Genomic DNA, 21,164 nt, shown 5'->3' with positions numbered 1-21,164 from the left:
TTTTGGGCGTTTCATGCTCAAGTTCATCTTTCACAGAAGAGAACAAACCACAAGCCACAAGTGTTATCTTAATATGTAACAACAGAAGCCTGATGTCTACTGAGTTGCAGAGCCCATAAACCTCTAAAACGGTTTTCTTTTTTCTTTTTCTTTTAAAGATAATACTCTTAAAATATACTCAATCTCAGTTCTATATTTAGGGTTCCAGAAAATGCAAGCCTTCTTCCAATAACCTGTTTTTGAGAATAAAGTTGCAAAAAGATGTTCACATAATTTTTGAGTAATAAAACTTAAAAACTGGTTTATGATCAATTTGGGGATAATTTGCTCTGCTCGAGATTGAAAGTCATTTGGTGTTATGAAACTACTCAGGGATCATGCAGGTCAACTCTCTGATTGCTCAGTCAGCACAGTTTTACAACGAAACATCTTACTGGCAGTTTAAAAATAGGTTCTCCTTTTGGCTCTGACACTTCACGGCCGTCGGTTAGATCTAACTGCAGCTGTGATGGAAAATAACAATAGAACTTTATTAATAACTTTTACAGGCATTTTAAAAAAAAGTTTTGAGTTCGAAAATGGCTGTTGTTAGGGTTTGTTGCTATTTGCCTCTCTTCTTCTTCTTCTTCTTCTTCTTCTTCTTCTTCTTCTTCGCTGCTTCCACTGATTAATCTATAAGTTTTCATAGCCATTCTCATTCTAGCTCTGATTTGCTCTCTACCAGCTCCTAAGGAAAATACTTAACTGGTAAATGCTAAATGATCCACAATGTTCACTAGCTAATCTGTAACTTTGTTTGCTGTTTGGTGATAGGCAGTGTACAATAGGTCAAAGGTTCATAAAACCAAAAAATTAGCTGCAGAGTTGATGACACAAAGAGTGAGCCCTTTCACATTACACATAATCATTTAATCCACTGTAGTAATAAAAAAACAACATTGATTATCATGGGTTGTAGTGCAGTGAACACACCACCCTCTATCTAAACAGACATGATTTATTTAAATGCTTACAACAACATGAACTAGGTTTGTTTCCTATCTCACTGATAAGGGATTGTATCCCAGAATTTATTTGGCCTAGTTAGGATCAGTTTGCTGTAAATGGTGTAGCATTGCAACCCAAAGGCTGCCCTTGGCTAGACTGCGTCAGAGGAATTATGGGATCAAGTGTGCACACACACAGAAAACCCCTCTGTGCCTCAACCGGAGGAGGGGAAAATTTAAAAAGAACCACTGACAGCGGGTAATCTTTGCATAAAGCTCTTGTTTCTCTAAGTCTCTGTAAAATCCCTGTGTGTGCCCACAACTACAAATATAAACATCTAGTCCATGAACAAGCACACAAAAATAGAAATGGCTTTTATCCAGAATAATCTAATCCTCATGTCATCCACACTTCTACAGTCACTTACACCTGTAAATGCAGAGGTTAGCGCCAATACATGCATGCACATTCTGGTCTCTGTGCAGTGTTGTGAGGGATTGGTGTGTATTCTGACACCCCGAGTCAGAAATAGCCCGTCATGCCCAGAGACACACAGTCGCACATAAAGCTCTTGGTGTGTAGGATTTTCCCTACAAGTACTGTTGACAATGCCAGGTCCCAGTCTACTACAAGCATTCAGGATGTCAGCCGGAAGAGAATCTTTATTTTATATGTTGTATATCTGTGGATCCACTGGTATGGGGCAGCTGGTGAGTACATTTCTCAATCACTGTTATAACATTTCATACGATATGAAAAGCTGTGCCATGAATTACTCACACACTCTGCCTATCTGACTGAACATTTAAAACAACACTGTCAAGTTTCTTATTGGTTTAATCTTGAGTCACTAGTTCTTGTGTTGCTGTTTGTCTTGTTATCTCTGTCTTGTAACTTTATTGTATCTTTCCCTGGAGACATGAACTCAAGCTGAATCTTTTGTTATTGATTCTTTTAAATAACTTTCTCTCTTTTGTTTGTACATATTTGAATTCAGAAGCCAATTCAAATCCACAATAAAATAGCTGGAATCATGATGTATTTAGCCAAGCTTAACCTTAAGACTGGAAGAAGTGGAGAATGGCTAACCTGCTTATAAAGCACACCTCTAAAATGTTCTTATACAATATATCATGGTAAATCAACTGTAAAAATGTCATGTTGCAGTTTTAAGGAGTGATTTGTACTGACAGGAAGCAGTAACCCCCCAGAGTCTTGCTGTCAGATGCATTTGTTCATTAATAAGATTTCGAGGCTCTGTTTGCTTGCTTGCAAATAGTTTTGTATATAGACAGAACCAGGGTGATGTAACCACCTGTTGTCTGTAGCTTCATATCCAACTGGTGGATATGATAGTGGTATTGATCCTCTCATATTACTGTAACTCTCTGCAAGATAATAAATAATAATTTACCAAAATGTCAAACTATTCCTTTAACACAACAGACACAAGGACATTATTTAGCTTCTTGTTTCTCTTTCTAAACAACAATAAAATGCTCACTTACTCCTTTCAAATCACAAAATATGAAGCTTGTGTTGAAAATCCATTACAATTTATTCAAGTCCAAACTTTTGCTTTCTACCTCAAAGCTCTCCCTTTGTGTCACAAATGTTGTATCTTGTTGTATCACTGCTCATGTTCAAACAAACATTTAAACTTGAGAGCTAGCCACTGCGTGATATCAGGTACTTTGACCACAGCTGAGCCTCGGGCAAAAGCTGACCAGACTGGCTTCAACCTCCTGTTTCTCAATCTGTGTCAGAGATAACAGCCGTGGTCATTTTGCAGGGTGCAATTTGCTGCCCATTCGACCCGTGTGGTTCATTTAAAACTAAGGAGTGCAAAAGGTGAGATTATGGTCACAGACATCTCCATGGTGATGAGGGGCCTCTGTACTGTGCTATTTACTCAGTTGGACCTTTAGGGCTGAATTTACACAGGAGTTAAACGTTGATTTTCATGTCCACTCTGCAGGCCGGGCTGTTGGACACTAAGGTCTTGTCCTCAGTAGTTTTTTTTTCTGTGCAATTTCAACGGTGAGCAACTTAAATAAATAGTGTGTGTTGTTTTAGGCATATTCCAGGATGTGTATGCTCAGTTTATTAATCAAATTTAAATGTGATACATTTTAGGGACCAACAAAATAAAATTTAAAAAGTACTTCTCCACCAAGATTTAATTATACTCTGTTCTCTATTTTCTTATAATTTTCTGGAAATTACTAATCTTCTGGTGCTGATTACAGTTACAGGAAAATGGTGAAAAACATTATAAAAAATTGCTTGAGAAATAGTTTTGTTAGTTCAGTTCAATAAAGACAGATCAATTGGGAAGGCAATATCAACAGATAAAGATTCCATTGATGGCATCTTCATTAAGTGGAATTTCATATAGAAATAGCTGACAGCATGGACGCTCAGGATTCTAGATGCAGGTGGTTGATGGAAACTTTCAGCTGGACATTGTGGAGGTCACACTGTTAATGGCGAGGCGATGGATTGAACAGTAGTAATAGGTATCTGCCATTCTGATTTCCTGAAAAGAAATTCAACTGAGGATGTGTTTTGACTTAGCTCCATGATGACCTGGTTAGTAAATCATGGTTGCAACTCTCAACTTGCTTGTCAAAAAGGATGGTTATTCAATATGGAAGATTAAAGCTTTTATCAATAACTAGGTCCATTTATCCATTCTCTGTGTACCTGCTTATTGCCATTCAAGGTCACAGGGAACTGTAAAGTCTACATTTTAGGCTGCATGTTCTTGGTCTGACAGCACTTAACCCCCCAAGCAGCAGATTACATTTAATGCTGAACCCATTCCCAGGTCATCAACCCACGCTTTGTCATGCCTCTTAGTGTCTGATACACGTGTGTGTGTGTGTGTGTGTGTGTGTGTGTGTGTGTCAGTGTGTGTGTGGAGGGGGTGAACTCCATGAACCAGCTGCACACACAAATCCTAATCAGTGTGGAATAAATTCAATAATTACAAGTGGATAGTTAGGTAGAATAGTAAAAGTTTTGTAAGGTGGACTCCAAACTGGACTGTTCGTCTCCATAGCAACGCTGGCTGAGGATCATGGGTAATGTAGCCTTCTGCTATCAGTTATATCTGTGCATGTGTCTGGGTTTTTATTTTGTATCCGTCTGTCTGCTTTCCGGTGAATCACCAGCTTGGTTCCACACCATTAACGCTCATAATCATCGCATCATGACCAAATGTTCTGGCGCTGTGGGTCTGTCAAGAAAGTGTTTTGTCTCAATTGTTGTTTCGTGGTATAGGATAATTTAATGCTTTTAAATATAATGCAGTGACTTCACCTGATTTACACTGAATGGAAAATATCTACATCATGGACTTTCAGTAAAAATGAAATTCTCTTACTTTGTTTAATTCAGTGTGTTGCTTCCTCTCCATTATTGCTGTCCTCTTCATTATTTAAATCTTGATTTATCCATCACATAGGAGCACTCTCTTACCACTGCTGTTGCTTTCACACTAATTCATTCTCAACATTTAGGTTATGTGTCATGTTTTGTATTTTTTGTTTTGTGGTAACTTATTCAGTTTAGGAACATAAAAACACACACTAGTTTCCAGCGAAGTGCTCATGTCCTCAGTGCTTGATCTGTAACAGTCATCAGAAATGTCACAGCTAAGGGCCCTAATGGTCCCAGCCTCTCACTCTGTTTTCAGTCTGCTTATCTACTATCAGCTGTCCATTAAAGGCAAACATATATATATATATATATATGTATATATCCTAAATAATCTCTAAAAAAAAGTGCATCATTGTAATGTTGCTGGAATGGAAAATTGGAAAAGCACAGGGCTGGATAAACAAAACTGTTAAAGAAACCCAAGATGAACTGATATACTGGCATTATGTTTAACATTCTTTCAATTTCTTTTGCTTTATTAAAAACTTAATTTGGGAAATTTTTTGCCTTTATTTGTAAGTACAGTAATGGCAGATAGGCCGACAGGAAACAGGATGAGAGGGAGGGGAGTGATCTGCATAAAGGTCCCTTTCCAGATTCGAACCAGGGAGGCTGCCACTCAACTTTCCAAGCGCTCCAATCTCTTTTGTTTTTTATATCCTACCTTTCAGTGTTTTGTTAGACATCAAACTTTTTCCTCAAGACAGCTAAAATGTCTGCTCTTAGGCTCGTGACAAGCCATAATGTAGGAGCAGTTTGATTACAAAGAAAATAAACAACATTGTCAATTATTTATGGAATCAGGTGACTGATTAACCCATACTGACTAACCCATAAACTCAAACCACATTTGCAAACTGTTTCCTCAGAAAACATTTGAATGCAAAATAAACTAATAAACTAAGTAATATATGAGATTATATGGCCCCAGACAGCAAAAAGAGCACTTTCAATCAGAAAAATATTGAGAAACTTTGCTTCAGTGCAACTCAGATGACACTTCCCTACCAGGTGTTATAACCTCAGAGCTGTCATTTAGAAGAATAAGACAATTTGATTGGCTCAAGGTGCAATCTGGTGCTCTGTCCTGTGCTGGATTCAGTGAGACATTAAGGTAGAGAACTGAGTATGACTAAAAGAAAGAGCTAACTGGATATTATTGTCTGATGCACACTGCTTTAGTGCAAGTGGGTGCTGAATGAAAACATCAACTCATGCAGACAGGAGTGGCTGGTTGGGGAATTAGGGGCATTATATAGAAACATGATACTCCCAGTGGCTTGGAAACCCAACATGTTGCTGCTGTCGGTTGCAGTTATGAACCTAAAATTTCAAAGTTATTATTGCACAACAGGACATGTGTATTGTGATGTGCACAATCATTATAACTGTGAAAACAACAGAACTGGGATTTTGGACATCCCATTGTATATAAAATGTTTAATTAATATCAGTAGATAAAGACAATTTGCTAAAAATACTTGCAATAATTAGCTTCCAAGCAGTCAAAAACTTATATCAAGCTGACAGCAGTTTGAATGTAACCATGACAGGTCACCAGATATCGTTGATATCAGTCCCCTGCACTACTCCCTCACTATGTCTTTATTGTTCTGGCTGGAGGAGATGGCTTTACTAGATTTTAGATAATAAAATCTGATGACGTACAGACTTGGCATGGCACCTCAACATTTTCTCTCCTTCAGTCTTTCTCTGTAATTCTTTCCATATTTGTTTTCTCTCTGGAAAGATGGAAAGAAGAGGGATACTCCTTTACAATTTCATATTTTCTCTGTCTCAAAGGGGAAAGAGAGAAGCTGTGTGAGTAAATGAGCACATAACTTAGTGTGGAACAAGTGACAGAACAGTTGAATGTATGACTGTGCTTGTGTCTGTGTGTAGAAACAAGATGGAGATTGTATCCCAGGGTAAGGGTGTTATTGTGGTTTTATGAGTGACTCCATCATGCTTTGATGATGCAGTTACGGCAGTACAAAGAACAAGCCGACAGTCAATACTTTGCTATCATTTCATCACATCATCGTTCACACACTGCCGCAGGCTGTGTGATGATGTGTGCTTATGTCAGAGTGTGTGTAAGACACAGAGAGGGAGATACGACAGAGAGGGAGATACGACTACAAGATGAATAAGAAGAAATAATATCAGCCTTTTGCTTTGGTCTCTGATGTTACAGTAAGAATCATCCCACAGTCCTGCTGGTGGGTAGAGTATTATTGCTAATTCATCTATTAGCTTTGTTAAGTACTGTGAGACATAACAATCATATACTACTGCAGGCAGCTTTTGCTAAGTGCATTCACAGACACACACACACACACACGCATGCATACACACACACACACACACACACACACACACAGTGATTGGGTGGGTGGGTTTATTGCGTCATAAATGTACACGTCACCTCAATTCAGCTAAAAGTGTGTTGCAACACATTAGCAAAGCTCTATGCAAGAAACAGAGCAAGAAAAATATAAACTAGGGTTCAACTAATGATTATTCTGATTATTAGGCAATGATTTAGCTTTTAATAGTAAAAAATCCTCAGGGCACAAGGTGAAGTGATCAAATTGAAAAACCCCAAAGACATTACATTTCTAGGTGACTGGTGCAGTGCCCATTCAAAACATGCCTGTTCAGAACAGGTCGATAGCTTATTATTTCTTGAGAACTGCATATATATCAACTGACAAGCACATTAATTAAAATGATAACGTGTTAATAAATGAAATGGAATAAACAGGGATTGAACTTCCATTGTCTGATTCTACCATAAATCAATTGGGTCTGTGCTCCTATTAGCTTTTTAGTTTTAGTGCCTCTGCCTCTGTTTTTTTCCCTCTGTGTGAACAACCCGTCCAAACAACATAACAGACAGACCGACAGACAGACAGACAGACAAACAGCTGAAAGGTTTGTCCTGTGTTGTAATTTCAATAAGACATAAACATACCATAAGTGGTGCTACTGGCATCAGCACCCCTTTAAAATGTTATTGTGCCACATGCTGGTTTGCTCATAGGCTACCTTGACTCACTCTCTTTTTCCTCCGCCTCTCTGACACTTTCCCCGTCTGCCTCTTCTCTCCCAAGACTTGATATTTGGCAGGTGTTGCTGGGTCTTCTGTTCAGCTGTGCAGCTGAAAAGCTCCTCTGTTAATTCAGTGGAAAAATACTGTGTTGTCCCATGAAAATTCATAAAATTGGTCACATTTCTTAAAATGTATATGCAGAGGAGGCAATGACAAGCCTACTTTATACTTTTTGACAACTGTCCATTATGCAACCCTTTTCTCTCCTGTGAGTGAAGATTGAATATTTAGGTAAGCATTTTCCTGTTTAATCATAACTAAAGTATTTATTATTACTATTTGTTAGATTACATTTCTCAGGATGCAGTTCTTCCTCAGCATTTGATATTTTCTTGTTTTATTTATGTATTTATTTCAGCAGTCCTTTCTTCAACTCCAAACATAGTCTACAGTCAGTAGTCTGAATGCAACCTGTCAGCTAACCTGGCAGGTCACATGACTAGTAGGCGTAACTGTGTCCAGTTTATGCTGTCGTCACAGAACCTCCCTGTTTATACTCATTTCACAGAATTTCATGAGGCAGATTTGCAATTGGATCCCATTACCTTCACAGAATGGCACAAGTCAGCAGGTTTTATTGTTTTCTGGCTGATTGGTCCACACATTTGGTCAGTTTATGTATTGGCTGCATTAACCAGATCTATTGAGAAACTCAGTGTCAGCCTGTATTTCAGCAGGCTTGGCTTTTGAGAAGACGTGATACAGCTGTGCTCTGGTAAAGCCATCACATTCAGACTTTGTCAGCGCACAGTATTGCTTACACAATGATAAATTCATCATATAAACAAGCATGTGCACTCAGACTTAGGCCCATCCTCAGATACATGGGCTTAAAAAAAAAGAAAAATCAGAGCCTGAGGTGATAGCAGCTTTGTTTGCACAGGGGTGTTAGTTTGCTCAACTTTTAGACACAGTAATAAAGTTTTCCTCTACTTGACATGTGTCTTGTTTTAACATTTCTTTCAGTGTGGTAGGAGGGAAAGCTGCACTTCTCAGTAACACATTCACATTCATAGTGTGACCCTGGGCACACTGCCAATGGAAATAAGACTGTGGATATTCAGTACATAGACCTTCCAAAAAGATGAAAATACAAATTAAGTATAACCAAACTAAAATAAAGACATTAAAAATAAATAAATTAGATGTTATGAATAGGAAAATAGCAATTTAAAGTTTGACTGGGGAGACCTGAGAACTTTATCCTGATACAGAAAGTGAACAGCTTTGATCCAAATGCTGTGCTGCTCTAAGAAAGGAGTGAAATTAATTTACAAAAAGTTTCCCTTGGTCTGATTGTTCACATTTATTTACTGGCCCTGTAGATTGTCAAATAAATTGCTACTGAACTCTGCATACTTTAGTCTTTTCCCCTCACTGTCTCCAGAGATGGGTTCTTCCATGCAGTCCTCCCAGAGGAGAGTGAGCGGACAGATGACCCACTTTTTTTTTTAGACATCAGTGGACGAGTGGACATCCTAACAGTGGGTGTTGACTTTTTCCTGGCTCTGATTAAACCCTTTTTTTGGTTAAGTGGAACTGTTTGTATCTGTGCTTAAGACAAAAAGTATTGGACTTGCTATTTGGGTTTGTGTCAAGAATCCACATGAACACCCCCGTTTATCACGACTTTGGAAGAGGATATTTTCTTAAAGCTCCACGTTAATGAGTTGTGATGTTTTGTTGAAAAAAAAATGGCGCAGACCATGGAAGTTTATTGTCATTCTAGTCATATAGAGTGTTTCAAAATGTTGATATTATTTTGTTTTCTTCTGTCGTTATGCCTTTGCATTTCCTGCATTACATTACCTGCTTGCTCGCTAGCTTAATTGTTAGCCTCAGTGGCCACTACATGCCAACTGTAACTGTAATATTAGCTAATGTAGCAAACTTTGTCATCCATGTTGCCCAGCAATGACTTAAACACTTAAACGCCAAGCATATTGTGTATGTGACTTCCCATTTTATAACCATAAGCTTTGAAGGCAGCTCAACAACAGATTTCTTCAGATATTGAAGCATAAAGACTCAATTTCCCAAAACACTGAAACAGCTAGCCTGGCTGTGCCTACTGTATACCTGCATCTCTAAAGCTTCCTGGAGTCTTCCTAGGGAGTAAATTGTTATTTTCACACTTTGTTTTTTGTGTAGATTAAACAAACAAGATACAATGTGTTAATTACTAAGCTTTAGAGGTATTGGTTATCTTTGGACAGAGCTACAGTCAGGCCCGTCGCAACAGGACAGGCAAACCAAGCAATTGCCTTGGGCCCCGAGCTGGCCGGGGGCCCCCAGACAACTACTAGTTATGAATTGAATGCAACGACAAACTGTGTGCGTGTCCCTTTATATGCTGTGATGGTCAATGCAGGAAAGTGCAGCGACACTGTTATCGGAATCCCCCTCAAGGGGGGCCCCCTCAGTAGGTGTTAGCTTGGCGGCTAACTCGGCTGCTGGCTCGGCGGCTAATTCGGTGGCTAGCTCGGCGGCTAATTCGGCGGCTAACTCGGTTGCTAGTTCGGCGGCTAACTCATCTACTAACTCGGCGGCTCTTTACAGTAATTTAAGCATTGCCTTGCGGCTACTCCTGACTCTCCCTGTGACTGTGGCCTCAGGTGAGAGGAGCTTTTCAGCTTTGAAGCTGATTAAGACATACATGAGGTCCACCATGAGCCAAAAAAAAAAAATTCAGATTAATAAATTGAATACAATTCGTTTCAGATCCATTTGTAGAGATGTGTTTTCAATTCGACTGTTTTTGCTTTTGAAAAAAAAAATACTTTTTTTTTTTCATCAAGCTGCGGTTATCATCAGTTGGACTCACTTGCCCTCATCAGCTATTCGCAATTTGTACGTGTGACCAGCACCACCCATTACTGCACACTGGCATCCTGCAATTTGTGAATTCCCACAGATGTTTTTCTATCAACAGATGGTAAGATGTGCAACAAGTTTGTAGAGCCACAGACAGCCACAGTACCGCATTTTAATCTAAAGGTCAGCATAACAACACCCTGTTCAACTTGTAAGGGTGAGGTGAGAAATGCTGGTGTGAACTCTCACTCTTGATGCATCGCCAAGTTTTTGTACATTTTGTTTTTGGGTGTCTTTTCACTTGTAAACAATGTGTGATTGAACTTCAACAGTGTGTCCATGCTGTGGTTCCTGTAGGCTTTGGTTGGGCGGGGTGTGATGGTGAGGCATAGGTTTTTTTGCTGTGGTCCAGGGGTGTCGGCGTCGGCGGGCGGTGGTGGTGGGGGGGCCTCCAAGTCCATTTTGCTTGGGGCCCCCAAATTCCTTGAAACGGCCCTGGCTACAGTAGGCTTGCTTTTTCCCCTAACTGGCTATGGTAAGTGGGTGCTGGCTTTAGCTTCATATTTACCACACAGATATGAGAGAGGTATTGATATTCTCCTCTAACTTTCGGGAAAAAAAGCAAAAAGGCATAACATTTAAAAGAAAAGTGATGCACACCTGAAAGAAAGTTATTCTTACAGAGCATGCTCTTTTTATGTCCCTTCATCTGTTCTTATTTCCCACCTTATTTCCTCCTTTTTATAGATGGGTTAGGGTTATGGTTAATAATGTGAAATAGGGTTACACTACGTCCTTCAGTGATCATAGAGATGTAATATACATGTGAAACAGGCTGCTGGCAGGGGAATCACATTGCAGCAGACTCATGCAGGGATTCAAAATAAGGGGATGACGACCCCTTCAGTGACATCATTCCAGCCAGTGGGCCAGCATGACATCATGCTCTTGGTATGTAATCCCCCTCCCCCTCCCGGGAGGATTTTCTTTTCTGGCATACCGTGCAATCTCATTAATTATTCATGAGCACCTTTCACACAGCAGTGCACAGGGGGCCGTTAAAAAGAGTAAAATAGGCTCTTAATAATAAGCTTTGTTGTTATTATTATCAATTTATTTATTTTTTTGCACCACACCAACATTTTGACTTGAGGATGACTTACCACGAGGATGATGTCATTCTCTTCAGGCTGGTAGGGGATGATGCCATTGCAGTGAATGATGTCATCCCCTCATTTTAAATGCGCACGTGAGGATGCTACTGCAGATGCGCTTTTTCCCCTCATGTCTCTGATCAGTGAACCTTACATTTTAACCTAATTTTTGTGAATCTCATATTTCCCTTTAACCCTGTGCTATGAAAGATGAAAGAAAGAAATATATTGGAAGGCAGGAATTAAAAGGCAGCTGAGGAGGCGTTAGTGATCATGCTTTCCAGAATTAACTTCACAAGCTATCAGCATTGGCTCAAAGAATGGCTCAAAGAATGTTGATGTGTTATAATTGAAATACATAATTTTAGAAAATGAGTTACTCGATCATCAGCGCCAGTTTTCCACTGGAACACAGATGGTAGCAACATGTTTGCTATCACAATTAATATTGCACTTTGATAAGAACAAAAAATATAAATATAGCACCAAACATATATATAAACAATATAGCATAGAACTCACTAGTACAGCACGATTTAACCAAGAATTTGTTAAATAGTAGAAATAATGAGTTAAATTGTGTTTTAAAGAATATTTCATGGTGGAGATCTTTTTCTTTGCCTTGCATAAAAGGTTCAATTGATGATATTCATTAAAAGTTATCAGATCAAATAAAGTTAATTGGCTAAATATGGCATGTAAAAGTAATTTGACTCCAGTTATCAGTCGCTCAAAAAGTGCTCACACACACAAACGCAGCTGTATTGCTGAAAAAAAGATAACATGAAAAGGACATTAGAGAACATTAAGACATTAAGAATCCAGACTGAAAATATGTTGTCTGAAAACTACCAAAACAGACTTCTGTGACTCTTAACTGCATTGAATCAAATGCATGTCAATAAGAAATTTGCTAGCAGTAATTGTTGCCCTACATTAGTGAGAAGGTCCATTGTTACTGAAGCATAAAGCAATGCTCCAAACAAAGCATGACCACCTCATTAATCAAACAGAGAAATTTACATCTACAGATTGGATCATTATGGTCCAAAACAAGAAATATCAAGATTAGGTGATTTTCCAGCCTTCAGAGGTGGTAGCTCTGTCACTTTTATCTGAACCATGTCAGCTTCTATTGCTAATCTAACAGTGAGGGTTTTTTTTAAGGATTTTTACATATTTATCTCAGAAGACTTCATCCAATATGTCTGCTCTTTTTTATTTTCTTTCTTTCTTTTTTGACTATCACTCTCTGCTTTTTGCTGACACCCTTTGAAGTATTGAAGGGCAAAACAATGCCTGGCTGCTGACAATGAGTCAAATCCATCTCTGTAAAAATCAGTGGGCTGTAAAAGTAATGTGCCTCCGTAATGACGCAGATTGAGGAGATCCATCTGCAAATTAATCTCCTCCCCCTTAAAATATATGCAAGCACACAATGACGCATCTTTTCTACGTCATAAAGTTTGATTGTGACTGCAGTAATAGTAATATCTCACTGTGTCTCTGAAGCACACACAAAAATGTGTGTGAGGGACCTGTCACTTGAGGGAGGGAAATTAATTGACTTGCATTCATTCCTTTTGTTCCTTATTATTCTAACTTACTTCAAACTTCGTCCTGCCTTAACACAACCTCAGCCTACACATAATTCCTGGGCATGTTGCTACATTGCAAGAATATCCTTCTGTCGGCCAGCTGTGTCCTTTCTGTGTGAACTTGCAAGAATTGCTTTCATGTTTCCAACAGATGTTCTAGTTGTCTCCCTCAGTCTAAAGACAGCCATGTTGGATGAATGGGAAGCTCTGAATAACCCATGTGAATGTGAATGTGAATATTATTGGGCTTGTTATGAACCGGTTACCTTTCCAGGATGCTCTCCAGATATATAAAATTGATGGATGCTTCAAACCTAGACCACAAAACCAAGTCTAGCCTTAAAATAAATAGTTACCCATGTGGGGAATTTTTATTCCAACAAATCAATAAATGTACTAATATTTAACTATTCTTGTGGGGACATTGTACTGATTACATTAATTGTCTTAACTTAGTAATTTTAACCTCAATCCTAAAATGAAATATTATCAAAATAATTGATATACAGTACCTACTCAGGGACCAGAAATTAGTCCTTGTAGAGATTTGGCAAGCACAGGGTATTATATTGCATAATGGAGCACTACGCCTATGCCTAATGCCTGTCTTTAGCTATAATTTCCTTTGTTGTTGTCTCGTGTGTACTAGTACTACTAAAACACTGTGGCCATCTAAAGCCACCTTTCCAAATCCCAGCAGCATGGATTGTCCAATGGCAGCATAATTAGAAGCATTAATTAGGATTGAAAGCTACTTCCATAGTACACTTATTTGCTTTAATCACAGTATTCATAAATTCTGACCATACTTTCCATAATGCCACAAATGTAGAACACTCACATCTGTCGTTATAGTACATCTGTCTATCTATCACACATTATCACACAATGACAATGGGCAGACAGTTATTTACAAAAAATGTGGTGTAATGGTATTTTGTTTACATGATGATGTAACCTGCCTTATTGAATGAGAGAAGTTAATATTCAAAGCAGAACTACACGGTGTCGTTATTGTAATATAAGGACCCACAGCAACAACACAACAAAAACAAGTTGTCTAATGTGTAGGGAAGCTTTCTGCATTGATTCAGATATGAGAGTGAAAGCTACATGACCCTACAGAACACCAGGAGAAAAACTGTAATAAATAAGCATTTGCACATGGATATTCATTCTTGTTAGAAAGTCAAATGACTGTCAGTTAATTTATGGAGTTGAAATTGTTAATTACAGCTGTAAAGATACTGACAAACCAATTTAGCTGTAGTCCTAACTTGTTCTTCATTAGTTTTCTTAAAGTGTCGGAAACACAGATTTAAGAAAAAGCCATTTCTCTGGAAATTACCATCTTTACTCTGATCACACAGACACCACTTGTGTTTTTCAGCGACATGGATCATCTTGTTCATCTATGCAGCATTCAGCCTTCTCTTGTTTATGTTTCTATTTGACCGTACACTCAACATCTGCAATTGAAAGGTGTATTTTAGGGGACACCAGACAGCATTTATAAAGCATTTTCTGTCATTTTAACTGGTGAAAGTTTTGGGAATCATGGTCTGATGTATGGGCCACATCACCCAGGACAACAAAATCATTCACTATTCACTCTACAGACCTATAATGGGGAACTCCCAGTATGGTTAACAGATATACAGACATTCTTTCCATTCAAATAACGGATTATTGAGCAGGCTCACTGTTTGCGTTTGGAAAACTAAGGTTGACTTAGTGGTGTGGCCAAGGATCCACATCTGGATGGAGACTTTTTCCAGTGCTAAAACAGTGGGCTACTTGAATTTAAAATTAAAGAAAAAAGTTTAATGTCAGCAGAAGTGTGCATGAAATCACTAAACTGTCCTGTGCACCATACAAATACATGTTTGTATCATAGACCTGTGAAAGTAGAGTGTTTTTAACAGATAGTGCCTTTTCTTGAAAGTCAGTTTTTGTCAATAGGGAGATAGATACAGCAGAACGGAGGGGGATTCGGAGGAAGAGAGAGGAACCTGTTGATGCTGAAGCATGCATTTAGCTTCATGTTGCCAACTGTTTACTTATCACCAACATGCAGTCAGCAGGAGTGGCAATCCCAAAGATTAAATGAACAGCACATTTTTATTTTTTTAGAGTTGATTTATGCATTAGGAACATACATACAAACTTTAACAGTGCACTGTTATCTGTGACTGTTTTATTTATGCAGTATTGTACAAGGTTCCTCTTATGCATCTGAAATAATGCATGAATACATAAAAATGAAAGAAATGGTGTTCAGTTGTTGATAAGAGTGTTTATAACAAAGTAACATTTCAAACTGTGCAGACCAACTCAAACTTCACAGATTGCTTATAGTATTTATTCAGTCCAAGCTATTCATAAACTATTGCCCCAGAACCACCACAGAGTTATGTACACAGCTCCTGACTCACTTATTTGTAAAAATGATGTTTGAAAATCACCATCAAGAGGGGAAGGGGGTGTCTATGTGACTAAGAAGCAGAATTTTGTGTTACATTCCTTATGATAGCTGAAAGTGGGATGTTCTTTAGACAAATGACGAAAAAGATTGTAAATGTCGTAGATATCCACTTGATGTAACTAACTCAGACAGCTGAAGCCTCATATAAGCTGCAGATAAACTTTTAAATATTTTTTTTTACAGAATGACTGTGTGGATTTTGGCCCCAATCACTGAAAGCACATTTGAAGGAAACATAATTTAATAGCCAGTATGAACAGGAGGAATGATTACAGTGGGTAAAACCTCTTTCAGTGTTCATATGGGCACCAGACTGCTGTTTTAAGACTTGAATATTTACCTTCAATAGTGCCTCCAGCTGCCAAATAACCTGAATAGTTGAGTAGAAATACACCGAAGTAGCCTATCCTAAACTGAGGGTACAAATAAAAAGTGAAAACAGGCAAAAAAAACACTATCTGTTTGCTTTCCACCACCAGCCCAGTAAGCCCACAGGTTGTACCATACGGGTTGTTTTTTTTAACTTCCTAACAAATGGCCTTTTAATGTGTGCTATGAGATTCATCGCACGTCTTGGGTTTACGGAGGTGTCCCTGAACGCAACACAGTGGGCTGGGCGCTGTTGTGACTGAGGGAGCGTCTCTCCTCTCTCTCAGCTCCAGTCTGTATGTAGTTTTATCCTCAGCAGGTCAGGTCGACTATACGTCAAGGAAACCTCAGCTGCGTCTCGACTCACAGGGAAAACCTCCTTATTGTTGTTGCGCTCAAGTCTCAGACATGGACACTCAACTGCTACAGAAACGCGCACATTTCCACTGAGGATTTAAACTTACCTTGAATGAGTCTGACTCGGACAAAAGGAAACCTGCGGCCACAAGATCAGAGGACAGCTCCCGGAGCAATGTAAGGTCACAATATTACCGGTTAATCTCACCTTTTACGTTTCTAATAACCAAAATGTGTGTGTGTGTCTGTATTTTGTTCCTTCACACTCGTCCCTCTTTCTTCACAAGGAGATGCGGAATGTTTAGCCCACTTCAGTCAAACTGGCAGCTTGAGTGGTTTCACCCCTCATGTACTTTCCTCCCGGTGACATTTTCCCATCTAACCTCTATAAGTGACAGCACTGTTATAATAACGCTCTTCTTTGCATGGTCTATTGTCCAACAACTGCAGTGCGTTTTTTTAGTAACTTATCTGAAGGTGAGATGTGTTGTTTAAAAAAAAAAAAAAAATCTCATATTACTTGTTCTTGGTGCACTTGTCATGAAACTTGTCAGTATCAGAAAGTCATTAGAAATGGTAACTTAACGACACGTGTAATTCAACATTTGCCTTAAAAACATCTAAAACTGACTGCTGCTTCTGCTTCTGCTGCTGCTGCTGCTGATGATGATGATGAGGGGGGAAACAAGCTGTGGCGCGCCTCCTGAGCGCAGACTGGCAGGGCAGTGAGTCACACCAAGATGAATAGTTGGCGAGGTGAAGTCCTCTGGGAGGACAGAGCTTCCCTTGCATGTGGAAAATAGTTTCAAAATGGCCTAATCTAATTGTTTCCAAAGCAGATGAGGAAGCAGGACTCTGAAACATATGAATGGAGCATCACTGCTGGTCCTTTGTGAGGGTGTTGTCTTAAGATTTTGTTGGTGAATCAAAGGTGTTGACTTTGACCATATCAGCTTCATGAGATCTGTTTTTATAGCATAGCAATGCCTGCAGGCTGAGGTAATCAGACTTTTTTTGTAATCAATGTAAAAGATATCCTGAGCAGAGATTAGTCATCCTGTTCTGGACTCTTTTTCTTTCTTTTTTCCTCTCCCCTCACTGCTGTTTTGTCTCAACATGGTGATTGGTTGGAACATCTCATTGGCATGGGGCATTACAGTTCCGGGATCCTGCTTCTTTCAGTCATGCAAATTAGAATTAAGATGAAACCTTTTTATTACCACCTGGGGCTAAAGTTGACATTTCTGCCTGTGAGGTTAAAAAGGGTAAGGGTAAAGTAGAGAAGTAATTAATATGTGAAATGCTGAATGCAATAGCTTCAACATGCAGTATTTTGTTCACTGGTTTCAAGAAGAAACAGTTGAAAATGACTCCAGAAACCTCTTTCACTGGAGAAATGGCAACTTTTCAGTATAACTGATTTCAAACTTTAATGACCGGAGGTTACTGTCACTGAAGAATATGTTCAGTTATTGTTCTTTAAGCATTTACCAGTTCTGTTTTTTAAAGCGACACCAAAGTCCACCAAAATGTGCAGTTTTGAGTTTTTCAGTTAATCAGTTGTTCAAGGTAAAACAGAGACCTTTCTTTGTGGTGATAAAAACTCTGCTCGACAGTTCATTATGTCTCCCTGCTGCTACTGATGCTGTCAGACTCAGTCAGCTGGGTGAGTCTGGAAAGTGATTAGGTGTGTGGCATAATGTACATGAGATGCTGTTCAGAGTCTTCTTCACATGTTATTCTGACCTGCAGTCTTTGCTTGTGCAGGTGATGGTGCATTGCATCCAATTCATTGTGTTGTTTTGTTTATTTATGCATCATATCTGGCAGTTGGTTACTCTTTCCAGGGGATCATATGACATGTTGACAGACTGTTCTACATATTCACAAATTTCCGTTCACATTTAGAAACTGATTTGCAAATGATCACCTTTGTGCATGTACTGAACACACAGTTCCTGGTTTGAACCCCCACACTAAGCCATCCAGGAGCTGTGTACTGTGTTTGTTTTGGTCTAGCATATCAATGAATTAATAAGTGTTGCCGCTGGCTTGTTTGAAGTTGCTGTCACACTGTATCAATTAATTGCATCGGTGCTTTTGTTTGGGATAAAAATTCAAGCAACGGAAAGCTTTATTATGACATGCAGTATCAAAATAAAGAAAAAACCATCTTATTAATACTAGAGATGTTTGGGTTAGACATGGTTAAAATGCCCTAAGAGAATTGAAGGTTGGATTTCAAGTTGCAGAGAACACTAATTGGAAATATTTCTCACATATATCGTTGACCTCTAGAGAGCAGAGACATGTTCAAAATAAAAATGTAATTTCACTGCAATATCCTTTCCTTGTACTTCGTACTGTGTGGCAGAATCTTCTACTTTCATGAATGGACAGCTGTTGTAGATGATCTATCTACTGTTAGAGTGGGAGGTGCTCCGATCAGTGAGATCTGCATCTGAAATTGTCTGATTAATCCTTTGCTGTCTTCTTATGCCACTGCTGGGGGAAAAAATGCCTCTGTCATCTTTGTGTTTTGCATTTTTTATGAGGATATTTTTTAATTCAAGTGCTGCCCCTTAATGTGTTACCCCTATTTATTCCAATCACGACAGGGGCCGGGCCTTTCATTCCTGCTGGAGTCAAAATGTACTAACCTGTAGCACTGCTGCAAATCTGTCTTTTTAATCACCTCAAGCAAAACTTCCTCTGTTTCTTTTTTTTCTCTCCTCAGTGAGATTCACCTCAGGCAAAGCCCAGCTAGGCCATGCTCATGTTATGAACACAACAATGTAAGTATTGCAGTATACAGACCAATATACCCACTATAGATGAAGGTGATCTGTGTGAATGTGGGTGTCATTCAATCTCAAAACAGTAGTTTGAAATGAGTTGTACTGTATTTAGATTTGGGGAGATTAAATTACACTAACATTGTCCAGCATCCAAAGCATTGTGATTAGTTATGATCATAAAGTAACCAATTAACAACATAAATCGTATGATAAAGCATATGAAATCTCCAAATTGATGCAGATTAAAACTTAACTAAACATTGTTGAAAAGTTAAACTATATTAGACAATATTTATTTCAGTTGCACTTCATTGACTGTAGTTCAATGTACATGTAGATTCAACACAGTTTCCTGGGAATACTTCAAACTCAGACACTTTCACTCTCACTGCAATGTTAATGATAGGGTTTACAAGTGAGATGTCACTGGAGTAATGCCTTGTTGACTTACACCTACAACATACACTTGTTAATAACCTACTGGAGGTGTGGACAGCAGTAGACAAGACATTAATGTGAACTAGTGTCCGGTGTATTGTTTCAGAGTACTTCACAGGAAAAGCGCTGTGACAGATGAGTCATTGCAGAGAAGTTGGTAAACCAGTTCTTCAACTGTACTGTGGAACTGTGGTATATGGGCTATTGCTCACAGTGGCATACACACCCAAACCTCCCACTGTTTTCTCATCAGATTTGGATATGATAATTCAAATTGAATTTCTTCAAGTGTTGATTATTGTGATTCCTTTATAACATCTATAATCTGCAGAGTTAGACAAGTAGACACCTATTTACCAGCTAATTCAAAAGGCTGCTTCAAGTGTATTCTCCATAAAGACTGCATTATGTTTATATAGTAACCTTAAATCAACTACTGTACGACTTACCTTGATACCTGACTCATTCAAATTCTGTCTTTTTTGCACAGCTATTTTCATAGTATTCGTTTTCACTTCTTAATTCATGTCGTACCGTTGTGGTTTCTCTCTTCCAACCATCCATTATTGCTCATGTCCTCTTTCTCTCTCTACAGGGTTTGGTCTGTAATGTTGTCAGTCCTGATGCATATTTTCCTGGTGTCCCATGGTGAGTTTCACATCCAGTACAACATCTGTGACGTCTAAGTGTGTGTGTGTGCTGTTTTCCCCTCGATTGTTTTCTTTTTTTAAATAATAAATGTGAATATTATAATAATGTTATGCTCCAAACAATCCAACGTCACTGATCACATTATGGAATTATTAAGGCTTTAGTCCCAGTAGATAGAGTCTGACATTATGGTAACAGATAATAAATAACGTAATCATTTTGTGGAGAGACACAAAGTATACAGTGGTGACAGGAATGGTAGAGATGATGTTATAGCAGCTTACACAAGGAGCTAATTTTGCGCTTCTCTTGTATTATCTGCCATCATGTCAGTAAGTAATTTGAATGCACTGTAATAGATGTCAGCTTTGCATGCATGCAACACCCCGCTGACATTTGAACTTGTCTTTCAGCCATAGCAGTGTTTCTGCTGCTACCTCTGAATTAGATGATATAATTTTTGATAAAAAACAAAACATGTGTCAGTCATCATTATAGTTTATGTAGAAGGTTGTTTTAGCACTGCTTTTGCTATTTTAAATATCATAATCAGTTAATCTATAAATCAGTCTACGTTTTCTCTTATGCGGATGACACATCATTCTATGTCTTAGATTATCCCCAAAAAACCTGCAAACTTTTACTGATCTCAAATCAGAATTTAATGCCAAATATAAAGAAATAGTTCTTAACAAATCTAACCCATACCTTACAGATTGAACAGTTTGACTCTATTATTTTAATCTGTCAAAACACATCAATATGATTTACCAGTGTGAATGTCAGTCTTCTTAGATAGAGGTAGTATTTGTGTCCAGTCCTGAAATGCCTAATGGCTTTTCAGTTATTGGTAGTAATTCAGCTTTCAACTAGCATTTCATTCTGTGATCGCACTCAGCTATTGAAGAGGTGACAATGGTTATGATGTGTTAGTCCATATTATATCCCATGACA

General features: G+C 38.5%; 1 protein-coding gene across 1 annotated transcript in view; it reads left to right on the top strand.

The window, feature by feature from the left end:
• Window positions 1-1,497: 1,497 nt before the first annotated feature.
• The window catches only part of lepr (leptin receptor), a 39,721-nt gene continuing 20,054 nt past the window's right edge, over window positions 1,498-21,164 (top strand). The window contains exons 1-3 of the mRNA XM_053322006.1: window positions 1,498-1,697; window positions 19,061-19,118; window positions 20,155-20,207. Coding sequence (XP_053177981.1) covers window positions 1,526-1,697; window positions 19,061-19,118; window positions 20,155-20,207 — 283 coding nt within the window. The 5' untranslated portion in view covers window positions 1,498-1,525. The remainder of the gene's footprint in view (window positions 1,698-19,060; window positions 19,119-20,154; window positions 20,208-21,164) is intronic.

Source organism: Scomber japonicus, chromosome 7 (assembly GCF_027409825.1).
Source record: "Scomber japonicus isolate fScoJap1 chromosome 7, fScoJap1.pri, whole genome shotgun sequence".
Taxonomy (NCBI): domain Eukaryota; kingdom Metazoa; phylum Chordata; class Actinopteri; order Scombriformes; family Scombridae; genus Scomber; species Scomber japonicus.
Note: the sequence above shows the minus strand (reverse complement) of the source record. Positions and strands in the feature narration are given on the sequence as shown.